Source organism: Dermacentor silvarum, chromosome 1, assembly GCF_013339745.2.
Source record: "Dermacentor silvarum isolate Dsil-2018 chromosome 1, BIME_Dsil_1.4, whole genome shotgun sequence".
Taxonomy (NCBI): Eukaryota; Metazoa; Arthropoda; class Arachnida; order Ixodida; family Ixodidae; genus Dermacentor; species Dermacentor silvarum.
In genome coordinates, this window is record NC_051154.1 from 19,306,473 (window position 1) to 19,320,969 (window position 14,497).

A 14,497-nucleotide genomic window follows, 5' to 3' on the forward strand; every position below is an offset into this window, starting at 1 on the left:
CGATGTTATCCTACATGTCATAAGCCCAATAAATTCGTAGCGCATCCTCTCGCCAGAGGATGCCGCTGTGACAGTAGTTCAGTATAGCACCTGCCTCCAGGCCCTTGTGGTTCAAGGGCTCTGTTTAGGCAGTAGTGCTTTTGCCAATTACAACATGTGAAATAACTTGAATATCTTCACTCTTTTTTCAATGCATTCTTCATTGTCATAGTAAACGTCATTGATCATTGTCATAACCTTATTACATGTAGATTTTACGCTCTTTACAGCGACTATTTTTAGGCCCCTTTACAGCCATGCTTCATCTAACGTTTTATCCACGCCTGATAATTCACTATTCATGTACCACTGACACGCCATTATCATCGCCTTGGCGCTCTTTGGCCACATCTGGCCCTTGCGCCAATAAACCTTACTAATCATCATCATTGTTGACATGGCTTTTATTCATGATTTCGCTTTATTTCTGAAAATCCTGGCACTAGGAAAACAAGCGCATTAGAAGCACCAACGGCGGCTCCCTCATCCGTATTTTTTCACTTCAACATGTTATTTTAATTTTCAGTGTGAACACCATGCACAGACATTATATTTCAATGTGTACACAGGACAAAATTTATGATATTTTGAAAGAGAAAGAGGTAGTGAACTAACAGTTATTTCTAATGATATGGATAGCCTATGTCTAGAGAATCAATATGTTGCTGTATGTTCAACTCGCTACAAATTGCTTTGCGCACTTTTTTGACAATGAAAAAGACCTGCAGACTTCAGTGACCCCTCAAGCAGAGTCTTTTGTCAACGGTGTGTGAAATGCACGTGAATGATATGTGTCTCAGCGTTGCTTCTCTTTCCTGTAGGTAATGCTAGCAACTCATAAAAAAACTATAATAGTTTACAACATTTATTGGGGATAGAAATATGGCAATGTGCATGCAGAGTCCATAAATATATATAATTAACTTAGTAACCGAAGTGAGGTCAAGCCGGATTCACTCGAAGTCAGAATCAATAGCAGTCATGCGCAGCAGAGCTTCTACTAGGACTCCAAAAAAAAAAGAGAGGCTGCAGTTTTGCCGGAAAGGCAAAAGCGAAACATGAGACAATTACACGAAAAAGATTCTTCCCGTATAAATCCGCGTAGGAGCCGCACCCCCAACTTGAAAGCAAATATATATATTTTTTTTAATCCAACCAAGAAGCAATCGCGTTCCTCTGCGAATTTCCTCGCGCAGCGTACTTTTGCACATCGCATCTATAAAAAAAAAGTCGGTTATAACTTAAGAAGACAGGAGAGGCCCCGCCCTGGCCACTGAAGCGCAGCAGCCGATTTCCACCGCGACTAAAGAAATAGTCCCGCTGACACGACTCAGCCCAGCTCGAAGCGCGGGCTGCCATGTCCTCCGTCGGCGGGGTCACCGGCCGTCCGGCTCATGACGGCAGTCTGGAGTGTGCGCCCATTGGTGGATGCATGCTCGTGTGCATCTACCTTTGAGGGGCAAATGCCGCTGCCTTCTAAAGTTGTACATGAATATAGATGGCGAGAGGAGGCAATAGCGGAGGTTTACGGCAGATTTCATACTCGTAGTTGGAAAAATTAGATAAAATGGCCTGGTCCCTTGTAAGGCTCGTCGAAATTGCGGCAAAAAAGTGCGGCCCTCACACAAGTTTGTACGTTGGTTATATCGCCTATATGAATTGTAGTAACATTTACTCACCCTATAAAATAACAAACATCGTGCAATGCACGGACCATGTAAACCTGTAAATATCCCGCTGGATGACTATGAGCAGTCGCTATCACAACGCTGGCATTATGATGAACGCCGGTAGCGGGGGCGAACGGTTCGTACAGCCATGCGATTCACCGTGACTCCGAAAATTAGATTCATCATCATCATCTGCATATCTTTATGTCCACTACAGGACAGCTTCGGTCAGTGATCTCCAATTACTCCTGTCTCTGCAACACTTGGGGTGCGGAAAAATAGCCTAAGAAGGAAGACAGCACTCATGAAGCTAGCAACCATACCTGCTCGCCCTTGATCATTGCACCCCCCAATGATTACCAACAATTGGATACGGCACGCGGGCCACGTAAGCGTCAACCGCACACAGTAATTTGCAGCTGCGGCAGGGCTAGATGAGAAGACGCGTGCTCTCCTCCCCATGCGTGCATTTGATCACATGACCTCCAATTAACCCGAATATTGAACGCGTGGGAAGATAATGTCCGTCAAGTGTTACGGCTCAGCGTTACGGGCTTTTTCTCGCACCCATAGTGTATGGGTCGCTCACTCATAAGACTTTTGGACTTTATACGGAATGTCATGGCAACGACGACAGCGAAAATTTGCCTGAAGTGTCGATAGAATTGCTGTCGGCAATAAAAGGAGAAATAGAAAACGGACGTCGAGCTCACTTCTACCGCGGCTGCGGACGTTGCAATGTGCACCGTCTACAAACACAGCATGATCACCGACGACAAAACCAATAGTGGGAACCTCGCCCAATGGTACTTCGCCAGAACCCGTCTGACGCTGAAAAGGAGACGTATTTTCCACCGTATAAGCCCCAGCGGAAACATAAAACTAGGCGAGTGGGAAGACAGTGCACGTGAAGGAACCAGCCATCTCAGATGGCCCAAGCTTGCACGAAGTCGCGGGATCGAATTTCGGCCGCGGCGGCCGCATTTCGATGGAGGCGAAAGGCAATAATGCCTGTGTGCTTGCGTTGTGCTGCATGTTAAAGAACCCCAGGTGGTCAAAATTCGGAGCCCTTCACTATGGCGTGCCTCATAATCAGAACTGGTTCTGGCACGTAAAACCCCAGAAAGAAGAAGAAGGCCCAAGCTTGAACTCAGCGCAGATTAACTCCAAAATGAAGCGCGTGACCCACATATGTGTGACAGAGGCAGGAACAGTAGAAGTTGAGGACCCATGTGTTCTAGCCGCTAGGCGAAAGAAGACTCCACGCCGCTATCAAGAAGGTTCCTCAGCTCACATGTTTCCATCAGTGAGTGACATGTACCACCAGAGGTTCTATGAAGTACTTGACACAGTGCTGTCTTCGTTAAACAACAGGTATCCACCTGTTATGTGGCAGCATAAGTCGCACATTGAGCAGCTTGCCATAGGGAAGGAAGACGAAGCATATATAACATAGTTCTACAGTGACGACCTTCAACCAGGACGCCTGATTTTGCACAGAGATATGCTGATTGACATTTTAAGCCAGCAAAGGTCAGCATCATTGGACACATTTGGAGACGTCGTGCACATGTTTACGGGGGGCAAGGGCGAACACCTGCGAAACTTTTTGCCGGAAATGGCCAAGCTAAAAAAATTGCGTTGGCCATACTGGTCTCGTCGACCACATCCGAAAGCTCCTTTTCTTGCCTTCGGCGACTGAAAATGTACTTGCAGTCGACGACTGGACGAGCCCGTTTGAACCATCTGGCAATTTTGCACGCCCACAAAGAACTCTCCCGCAAAATAAATTTGAATAGGATTGCCGACGACTTCATTTCCAGATCAAGTGCCCGAACGAACACTTTTTCTATGATGGTGAAATCATCGCATCAGACAATGAATTGATGTCTTTAATAGGAGAGAGAAAGGCACCAACTTACAAGTCAAAGCAAACCACCTGGCTTAGAAAACAACGCAAAAAGTTATACAAAGGAATGAAAATGGAGTCCATAACAGCACAAGCAGAGTGAAGGCATTTGGGTAAGAAAAGACGTGTTGTTGCGCTGTTTGTAAAACTCCCAAGTCTATCTGTGCATTTTCCTTAATTTTTATTCGTCATATGCTGTATTTGCCTCTCAATAACACAATCCACGTTGTTCCTATATTTGCTATTGAGTCCTTTCGCGCTATTGAGATATCGCTGTCTTATTTATTTATTTGTTAATATGTTTATTTATTTCGGCACCTGATAATTTTGCTCTATAATCCTTTGTTCTGCCTCTGGAAAATAAACGAAACCAGTGGCATAAGGAATGCTTTGACATGTAATGAAACTATGGCATTATGGAATCATATTATACTTATGCTAATAATTCTAGTCATAAGTTGTCTTCAGAAATTGTTATAAGTCGTTTAATGTTTATATATGTTATGTCTTATCTGCTCAATAGCTGACCTTTCGTCAGGAAAAGATTTCTTGATTGTATCTTTGGATTAAATCTTTTACAAGGCGTTACATTGCTTTTTCATAGATGTATACTTGTGCGACTTAATTTCCACAAGACACATGCATCTCCCTAACGTGTTTAACTGAATCCGCTTGTCGCATGGCTCAACCAAGAGACGCCAGTCTCTTGGCGGTGCGAGGGGACTCGGGCTGTAAAACTGAATTGTCTCCTACTCTGAGGTCTTGAAAATACTCATATAAGCTCGTCACTTCAGTGAACAATCTTTCGAGGTCACACGAAGTTGCCAGTGTAACTGTTAATAAAGGAAATATATATATACCCTTGAAAAAGGTCAGTCCACCAACCGAAACTGTTGGATAAATAAACCTAAGATAACCACGAAGTTGTGCTTCTCATTTTTCTGTATATATATATATATATATATATATATGTGCATACATGGGTGGGGTTCGGAAAGCTGGTCAGGCCCCAGCCTCTCCCGGAAAAACGAAAATTTTCCGCCAATGACACTAAATACAACTGTCAACCCCTTTTGTAATACCCCCATGAGGGGTCTCCAAGGTATTGAAGTGAAAGGAGGATCAATGCAAGAGGAAATCAATCTGCAGTACAACTGTTCACGGCAGAGTAGATAAAGCTCATTTCATGTCAATATGGAATAGAATAATGAAGTGACTGTGAATTTGTATCTCTCACACTATCAGCTAGTGAGAATACCTGAGTGGCAGATGCAGAAAATCTCCTGCAGATGAACACTTTTGAGAAACAGATATTACACATAGCTTTATCATCTCTAGCAAAACAGCACCAAGAAAACATGGTCAGCCAAGCAATGAAATTCGATGAACCACTATAGAAGAAGGCCAACCTACAGAATGTTTTAAAAATAACTTGTGCCTCACATCCAGCAAAGCACATTTGTGAAGGATTCATTTACAGCATACAATATTTTTTTTCCCGACTTCAGGCACCGTGTCCAGAAATGTGGGCATCTCAGTATATTCTCAGAACATCTCAGAAAATTAAAAATGTTTTTTCAATTTTTTGAAGACCAATAATTGAAAGTGTGAAGTGCCCAAAATGGTTTTTGTATCTTTTTCTACTTGGCAGATTTAATTTGCACCTGAAGAGAAATACGTATGCTCCATGGCATTAGTACCCGAGCACTGTGGGGGCTATTTCTGTTTAGTGGTGCTTGTCTGTTTTTCACACATTGTGTGTGTGTTTCTCCTTTTTCTTCTTATTTTTTCTTTTTTCATGTAATTACATTGTTACTTCTCTTCAAAATATTGTACTTTTGCTTCTATTTTCACACTCATGTTGTTCCATTTTTTTGTCTGCCTTTCTTTTTGTGTTCCCCTTACTCACTGTGTCATACAGGGCCTGTTACGTCTTTTTCAAAAATTAGATTAGTTCATTTTCCCAAAGCCTGCATGATAATGCAGTGTGCCTCTTTACGTGTTCTCATCTCTCCTCCTTCTGTTCTTTTACTGAAGCACTCATGGGTGTGGCGGAGTTGGCCAAAGGCATCCAGTATGACCAGCCTATCCAAACAGGGTAAGCTACAGTACCTCTGTGAAGTTGGTAGAGAACATAAATGAGGATGACGTGTATGCCAAATGTATTTCTTTAAATTTTGATGAAACAACTCAAAGGACACTAAAGGCAAATACTGTAGTATATCAACGTGGATTCCAGAAATGACGCAGTGCATGTTTCGTGCCAAAAAAACACTCAGTTTAAGAGAAAATTGCATCTCAAGGATCCGCATTCCTCTAGCGCAATTCAAATTGCCCACTTATGAGCAAGGAGTTATGACGTTGCATACACCATTACTGCCTTTACTGCCATCGGTGAATAAAACGGCGCCCTACAGCCGGCGCTACGGTTTCTTTTCTTCATTTGTTCTTTCTTTTTTTCTTACATAAACGCAATAGCATAGTCAGAAACTGAGCGAAGACAGGCGGCAGCATCCCAAGACTTTTTCTGCTGCTTGCAGAAAATTTGCTTCTCACCTGGTAGTCTCCGCGGCGGTCGGAGACTACCACAACTTTGGCGGCACTGGTTAAGCCTAGCATTCTAACCATTGCCGGTATACTGTTGCACCTTCTAGAAAGTACAACACTATTTGCGTCATGTATGCAGTCTGAATACTCAAGGTTTGGTGACAACATAAACAATAGAGGGAATCAGCTACAGCAATTGAGAACGTAGTGATACATGCAGGTGCGTCTTGCGCTGGACAATAACTTTTAATATTTGTTAGCTAGTAACAGGAAAAAAGATAAACAGGGAGGCGTGTCCATAGCCAGGCTCTTTATTTCTTTTTTTTTACGTAAAAACGGAATTCCTGTATTTAGTGTGTGAGCACTGCTGTGTGCTCCTTTTTTACGTGAGGCAGTGCATCGTTTGCTGACGCATACATTTTGCTACCTAAGAATACGCTATGCTTCTAAGATCAACTGAGTTTTGCGATTAGCATTCTTGTGCTACTTCATGCAGCTTTTGTTCTGCAGCCACCTGACTATCTTATCATTTTTCCCACCCTCTTCAAGAAAAAAGAGAACGTTTAAAATTTCTCCCATGCTGGGCGGAATCGAACCCACGTCACACAGGTTGTTCAAGCACAGCAGCTCAACACTTTAGTGGCCTGTGCCACAAATGCACTGGTATATGCTGCTCTTCAATTAACCTCTTTCATGCCAACTTGGGTCTCTGGGCATGTGTCACTGGGTATGCGGCCAGCTAGGGACCAATTCTTCTCAGCGTTCACACGCACCGACACGTCACGCATCTTGGATGCCATGAGCAAAACTTCTCGGTGGTGCCACTAGGTAGCTCATCGTGTCCAGAAAAAGCAAGAGAGAGCAGGCCGGCTGCAGTACATGCCTCATACATGATGCGTTTCTCAGTGTTTGCATGCACCGACATGTCATGCATTTCAGCGATCACACGTTGGTTTTGCTGCGGCACCGCTACATAGCACAGCGTGATCATGGGGAAGCGTGAGAGAGCGCTACCGCACCATTGATGCAGTCTCGGAGGCCACGCAAACGACTCTGCCTCTAGATTGCACAGTGCGTACAGAGGGAAGTGTCAGAGAGGAGCCACGCTGCAGTACACGCTTCATACATGACCTGTTTCGGCAGTGGGAAGACGTGTTGCCACATTGCTTCAATGCTAATCGCATTACCATTGATAGTCATCGTGAGATAGGCTCCGCCGGAATTTTTTGTTTCAGCACATTTGTAGAGTACTTTGTTCTTTTATAGTTCAGGTATACATGCACAATTATCACAGTGCAGCTCAAGGGTGTCCTGATGCGGTTTATGAAACCTACTTTGATACTCGGGGAAATGCACATTGAGGCAATATTCTGTCTGGCCTATGCACCTCTTGCTGCAAGCATTGAGGAATCGTATACCTTGATTCAAGCAACAAAAAAATTATGTGTGATACAATAGCTCTGCTTTTTTCTGTCATTTGTACCATTAACTTTTTGCACATTTTCTCAGGAGCTGAACAGACCACTTTGTTGCCTGCATGTTTTCCTACTTTCTTTATGAGTGCATGCTTGTTTTCTGTTTTGCCTTATGGCTACCTTGATCACTGGGTGTGTTATTGCTAGAAGGGGCTCACTGATGAGAAATGCAGAGGGTAGGCTACCTTTAAGATGTAATCTTCTTGCATCTCAAGACTGCTGTTTACAGTATGAAAAGAGGACTTTCTCAGACCATTTCAGAAACGGAGAATGTTCCTTCTTATCAGCAATTAGGGAGTTAAAATATAAGGAAGCAGAGACATTGCCTCTTTGTTGGCAAGCTTATTAATGTGCTGGCCTGAAATCTACAGCCTATTATCTAAGAACTTAATGGCATAGGTGAGACTAAACAGGTACAAGAACTCACATAACACAAGGCCTGTGAGGTTTACCAGATTAAAAGCATTCATTTTCACATTCCTTTTCGCAAGTCTTGCCAACAATCATCCTCAAATCTGAAAACTTTTGGTACTCTGTTACAACTGGAGAGAGAGAGAGAAGAAAACTAGGCAGAACCCATCTCGCAATGACTGTAGGCACTAATGTGTTTAGCACTGAATCAATATAGCGACACAATGTATTGTCACTGTCGGAAAAAGTTATGTAAGAGGCGTGTACTGCAGCGAGACTCGCTCTTTCGCGCTTCCCTAAGAACACTCAGTGCCATTTAGCACCACCACTGCTAAGCCTCTACATGGCCTCCATATTGCATGGTGCACCAGTGCGTGCGAACGCTGAGAAACATGTGATGCGACGACTGGGCTCCTCTCTCATGCTTCTTTCTAGACACGCTATGCCATCTAGTGGCGCTGCCATCAAGTCTACGTGTGGTCCCTGAGACGAGAAGTGTGGCGCACCTTGTTTCCTCGCTTGCCACACACCCAGTGGCACATACTCAGTGACCCAAGTTGGAAAGAGGTTCACTGAAGAGCAACACACACCCAGTGCATTCATGACGCAGCTTGTTAAAGCGTTGGAGTGAAAGACGTTGATTGAATAGCGGCACATACCCAGTGAATTTGTGCTGCAGCCTCCTAAAGCGTAGGATTGCTGTCCTTGAGGAACCCGTGTGACGTAGGTTAGATTCAGCCCAGCATCAGAGAAATTCAAGGTCCATTTTTCATCATTGTAGAGCAGCACATTCCAAGTGGTACATACCTAGTTACCCAAGTCATCATCAAAAACGTTCATTGAAGAGTGACACACAACAGCTGGCACATACCTACCGAGTGACCTATGTCAGCATCAAAGAGGTTCATTGAGGAGTGGTACATATACCCGTATACTTAGATTTAAGTGCACGTTAAAGAACCCCAGGTGGTCCAAATTTTCCGGAGTCCCCCACTATGGCATACCTCATAATCAGATCGTGGTTTTGGCACGTAAAAGCCCATAATTTAATTTTTGAAGTGGCACATATGTACACATTGCCATGCGACACTATTGGCTACTTCAGATAGTCTCTTGTAGCGGTAAGGACATGTTTGTATTCACAAACTGAGTTCACATCGGTGAACTTCAGCGACAGGCCCTGTACATCACACCCGTCAAAGTGTTTTACTGCAAAATGCAACTTATTGAACGGTAGTCTACAATGTATGAAGTAGTGTACATGTCATCCTTTTGCAATGAGACTTCTGGCACAGCAACTGAACTGGTTTTTGTTTGTTATCTGTTTTAAGTTTTTTTCTTGCTTTGGGTCTAGGTGGCGCTGCCCAGCCTACCTGGCCAATATGACTCTTGAGCAACAGGAGAAAGTGCGCCAGAAGTATCGAATTCTGGTTGAGGGTGAGGGGATTCCTGCACCAATCACGACATTCAAGGTGAGGAACTGTATGGCCTAGGTGTTTGTGAACTTTACGACAGCTGCTGAAGGGTGGGCTCATGGGGTGGGGGGAGGAGGCGGGGTTAGCACCAAATTATGCATGACAATTTCTACAAAAAGTAGCAGGAATGCGCAGCTTTCACATGAGTGGGTACGAGACACATTTCTTTAGTAGTTGTAGGATGGGCAACACATGCCGCTACATGTGGTAACATGGCAACACCTTCACGTCACAACCCCGCAGATTCCACTCTTTCAGTCGTCTTTAGTTACACACCACTTCAACAGAGTGCATATGTTCAAAACAGGCAATGGTTTTAAAATTAATTTTTAAAAAAAACATCTCAAGCACAAAGGTAGTACAGCAGCAACCTCACTTCGCTCCTGATGTTCCGGGTCTACCAACTTGGCCATCACAAAGCCTGTGAGGGCTTGGCTTTTAAGCATGGCAATGTAACAGAATCAGGAGGCACATCAGAAGGCACATCAGGAGGCACATCAGGATTCGCTAGTTTACTGAATTTTGTCAGTGAGGTTGATGAGGTGATGGCCTTTAACCCTTAGTCACTGTCGTATTGGTTGATGCCAGACACGTTTTGTACCTTTCTTCAGCATTGTTGTGGGCCCCTTTCAATGAATTTTGTGATAGGCTGAATATTTATTTATTTAGAACATACTGCAAACCAAAGAGCAAGCAGGAGGGCATGTTTTAGAGAAACAGATGAAAACACAGAAGAGCAAAATCAGTATACTGTGGATAAAGAAGTATCGAAGGGCACTTTTACTTTCATTGTTTCATAGGCATTACATGGGTTTATTAGCTTGGGAATCTTTGTGTAGTCTCTGCGGAATTCAGGGAACTACTATCAAAGTGAATTTGTTGTGAAATAAAAGCAGTTCCAAATTGGGTAGCATTTAGGGGCCCCCCACTCAGAGTAGTGACAAAGTAACAAGAATCTTTTTACTGAGGCGGAAGGGTAGCTAGTACTGACCTGTGCTGCTAAGCAGGCGTACTACACTGTTGTCCCCACCAGTTGGCCAAGCAGCGCCCTTGTGTAAAACTTTGTCTACTCACTACATTGCTTTCGTTGAGCCTCTTTTGTCGTCTGAGTCGGTTTATGTGATGCCAGACATCAAAGAACAGTGTGTGGGTATCAAGTGCTGTTCACACTTGGGAAATGTTTTGATATCAGGGAGCTTGTTCTTTTAAAATTTTTACTGCAAGGCTGAACAATCAACCAGCATAATTTTTATATTGCAATGCACAAGCGGTTGCGTGATGCAGTTTGTATATAAAACGCCCCCAATCTGTACAACTCAGGTGAGTGGCTTGTGCATCACGACAGCGCTGCCGCCCTCACAGCATTGAGCGTGCTGCACTTCCCAACATAAACGAGGCAACAATACTATCTTACCTCACCTTCTCTACTTCCCATATCATGCCCCTTGCGACTTCTCATATCCAAGACTGAAACAAAAAGCTTAAAGGAATGCATCTTCAATGTGTGGAGGAGATGAAGAAAACAATGGAAGCACCGAGGATCTTTGGTTCGCAAGTATTGCTGAAAAGTTCTGAAAAATAATAAAGTGGTCGGAAAAGTCTGTTGCGTCCGAGATCTACTTCAAAAGTGAATAATGTTTTGAAATGTTCAAAGAAAGATGCAAATTAAAAAAAGAAATTGCTTTACTTTTGGGTGACCCTTGTATGTCATTACTAGAGACTGGATGTTTAGGCACTACAGCTTCCATTTAAGGTATATATTGGCACCAGTTACTGTCCTTTAGGCCATGCATAGGCTCAATGATTAAGAAATTCTGCTGTGCATATGAGGGATAAATTATGATTTTCTAAGAAACACAGCCCACTAAACCCCTGTTTTGTGATTTTCTCAATAAAATGGAATAAGGCAGGCTGCGTAGGTTACAAGGTTTATATGAAGCCTAGTGTGACTAGACACCATGGGAAAAGTTATGAAAGCGGTGACAAACAGGCGTCATCCTAACATTTTCAGGTTTCATGTTGTGCTTTTTTTCACTCAGCATCAGTTTGTATGGAGAAACGAAACATTGAAAATCCTCCGAAGTTGTGGCACATATTTTTACTTTGGAACATTAGATGATTGAGTGCCCTCAGAAATTGCAGTATGTTCACCGTTCAGAACTTTTCAGTTCTTTCAGTACCGAAAACCCAGGATTTTTGTCCGCGACAGATTGATGCTTCGAACTCTAGCAGCAACAGCTTCATTGGACATGATGGCGAACCTTTCCTGAATGTCCAAAGTGAGCTCCACACTCAGGGTCAGAGTTGTGCCCAAGCATTCAAGTTTATAGAAGATGTTAGCTGAAAACATGAAGTGGGCGCACAAGTGCACTAAGTTACCTTCAAGCATATCACCACATAGAGCAGTTTGAGCCCATCTCACAGCAATGCTCTAGTCTGCTGCAAAGCTGTTAATAACAGCCTTTACACCAGCAAAGTGTTTGTGGTAATAACTAGCTGCCTTCAGCCAAGTTCCCCAGTGGGTTATAGCATTACAAACAGGATGAGGTTAAAACAAAACACGGAAAAAAGCATTTTTAGGCCCTTAAAATGCAATATAGGCACCAAAATTAAAATTTATAGGCACAATGAAGGTGCCTATAAAATGTGTCTAGACCCATAGTTTGTGCTTATATGTTAAATGGGCACGATAACGGCGTAAGGAAAAAATGGGAATTTCACCTAAAGCTCCAATCTCTAGTCATTAGAATAGGCAATATGCAAAAGTCCGTAAGTAAGCTTTCCCACAGAGCTAAGTTTCCCTAACCAAGATGGCCACGTTCCTGCTAGTAGCGCTCTTAAAGCTGAGGTACGTGTTGTGACACTTTGGATGCTGTGGGGAATGGACGGTGGCAGAAATGATGTCATTGACCCGCATGATGATACCTTAATTACGATTCTAGACCCAAGTCCGCCATCTTGGTTGCATCAAAGAAGCTGAATGAAGATGCACTTGCAGGTTTTGCATATTGTCTATTGCGCTGTATGCATGTTCGAATATTCTATATATGTCAAATATTCTATTGAATATTATCCTATGAAATATTCTATTCTGCTGGAATTTCAAGACGTTCTTAAAGTATTCAAAACGAACAAATCTGCATATTTTTTCCCATATAAGCCACACCCCAATTGCAACACCCTGAAAAGAAAGGGAAAAAAACCGCCTGTATAACTAACGGAAATAACTGCATACAATGCTCAAACTGTGTAAAAAGAGTCTCTATTCGCGGATGCACAAATCGTCCACATCGTATCTTCAGTCAGCGGCTCTCCCTACCTCTTCAATAATGCCGATAGCGGAGAACGTTGCCCTAAAGGTGGTTCCGTGAAACCACACCTCAAAGCAAAATTTGCGCTGCCAGGAAGCCACATCTCAAGTTGAAATTCATATGTAACCTGCACAGAGATTTTACCGTTAAATTTTTAATAATTTTTGTCCATGTTTACATGCAAAAATATGTTAAACTTTAAAACATGTATAATCTACAGCCTTGGTTTTGCTGAGCAAGTCACATCGCATAAAGACAAGGCAAATATGACTTTGTTTACAGTCGTTTACTGATATCTGCACCAGCTCGATTATTCAAACATATTATTTGCAGCGGCCTTGTGGCTTCTCGAGAGCCGTACGGCTACTGTGAATAGATTTGCTTCAGCACAGCACTAAACTGTAACTTTGGTGGTCAACATCCAGCCAAACAGTGCTGCTAAGGCCTAACAGCCAAGGCAGACCATAGCTTCTGTTGCGAAGTACGTGCTGGAGGAAAAAGAATGGTATTGGGCAAGCCAGGAAAGTTGTAATAAAAGTTATGAAATAGACATACACAAGCGATTCTTCAATGGTCTAATAATGATTTAATGGCCCTGACATTTTTTCTTACGGTCGCACTGCGAGGTGATGAACTTTAACACTTCTATATGTGTGTCAGTTTTACTGTAATATCTGTTCATGCTGTGCTACCTGTATCAGAATTCATATTCACCGACCAGTGAATATGCACTTGACGCCATCGCCCGCCCTGCCCATGCAAGGGAAATTAGCCGTGACCACCATCTGAGCTCCCAAAAGAGTCAAAGGCATTTGTATGACCGGCGACACCGAGATGTGCACTTCCCACCTGGTTCTTTGGTGCTTCTGTGGTCTCCGTCGCGTCAGGTTGGCCTGTCAGAAAAACTGCTGTCTCGCTACACAGGCCCATACCGAGTGCTTCGTGCCATGACTCCCCTCACCTACGAAAATTGCCCCTGATGCCCCATCTGCTTCCCACTCCAGTGATATTGTGCACGTTACACAACTGAAGAAGTATCATCCCTCCCAGTGATGACATTTAGACGTTCCGAGACGTCGCTTCTGGTGCCGGGGGATTATGCTACATGCATGTTGTATTTGGTCATTTGAACGAGGCGCGCGGGCGCCATCACTCAAGAAAAGAGGAGGAAGAACGAACTGGGGCTCGCGCTGTGAATCCAACCGGTCAGTGCTGCAACCGCTGCTGTAAATATAATCTGTACATAGTTTCTCGTTTAATTGACTCATCCTTCGCGTAACAATATTTTGCTAGTTAGTTAGTTTACTTAAGTTAGTTATTTATAGTTATATTTCATTACATGGGCTAGTTATTATTTAGTTTAGGTAGGTAAGTTGGTTATTAGCAAACTTATTGAGTAAGTTAGGTTAGTTAAGTTAGTTATTAGTTGATTAGATTAGTTAGTTTAGTTAATTAACATAGTTATTTGTTGTGTAATTACTTAATTAGTCAAGTTTGGTATTACTGAGTTTAGTTAGTTAATTAGCTGGTTAGGTCATTAGCTGACTTCATTATTTGTTATAGACTTAGTTTATTTAATTAGCTTGATTTTTAATTAGTATGTTAGGTAGTCATTAGTAGTAAGTTAGGTTAGTTAGGCACCCTTGCAACTGGACCCACA

The 14,497-nt window shown here is 43.0% G+C and overlaps 1 protein-coding gene across 1 annotated transcript in view; it reads left to right on the forward strand.

Moving 5' to 3' along the window:
• LOC119457545 (ATP-dependent RNA helicase abstrakt-like) overlaps positions 1–14,497 on the forward strand; it is an 87,566-nt gene that overhangs the window by 16,180 nt on the left and 56,889 nt on the right. Inside the window, exons 5-6 of the mRNA XM_037719154.2 lie at positions 5,656–5,716; positions 9,406–9,523. Of these exons, the coding sequence (XP_037575082.1) occupies positions 5,656–5,716; positions 9,406–9,523 (179 nt within the window). The remainder of the gene's footprint in view (positions 1–5,655; positions 5,717–9,405; positions 9,524–14,497) is intronic.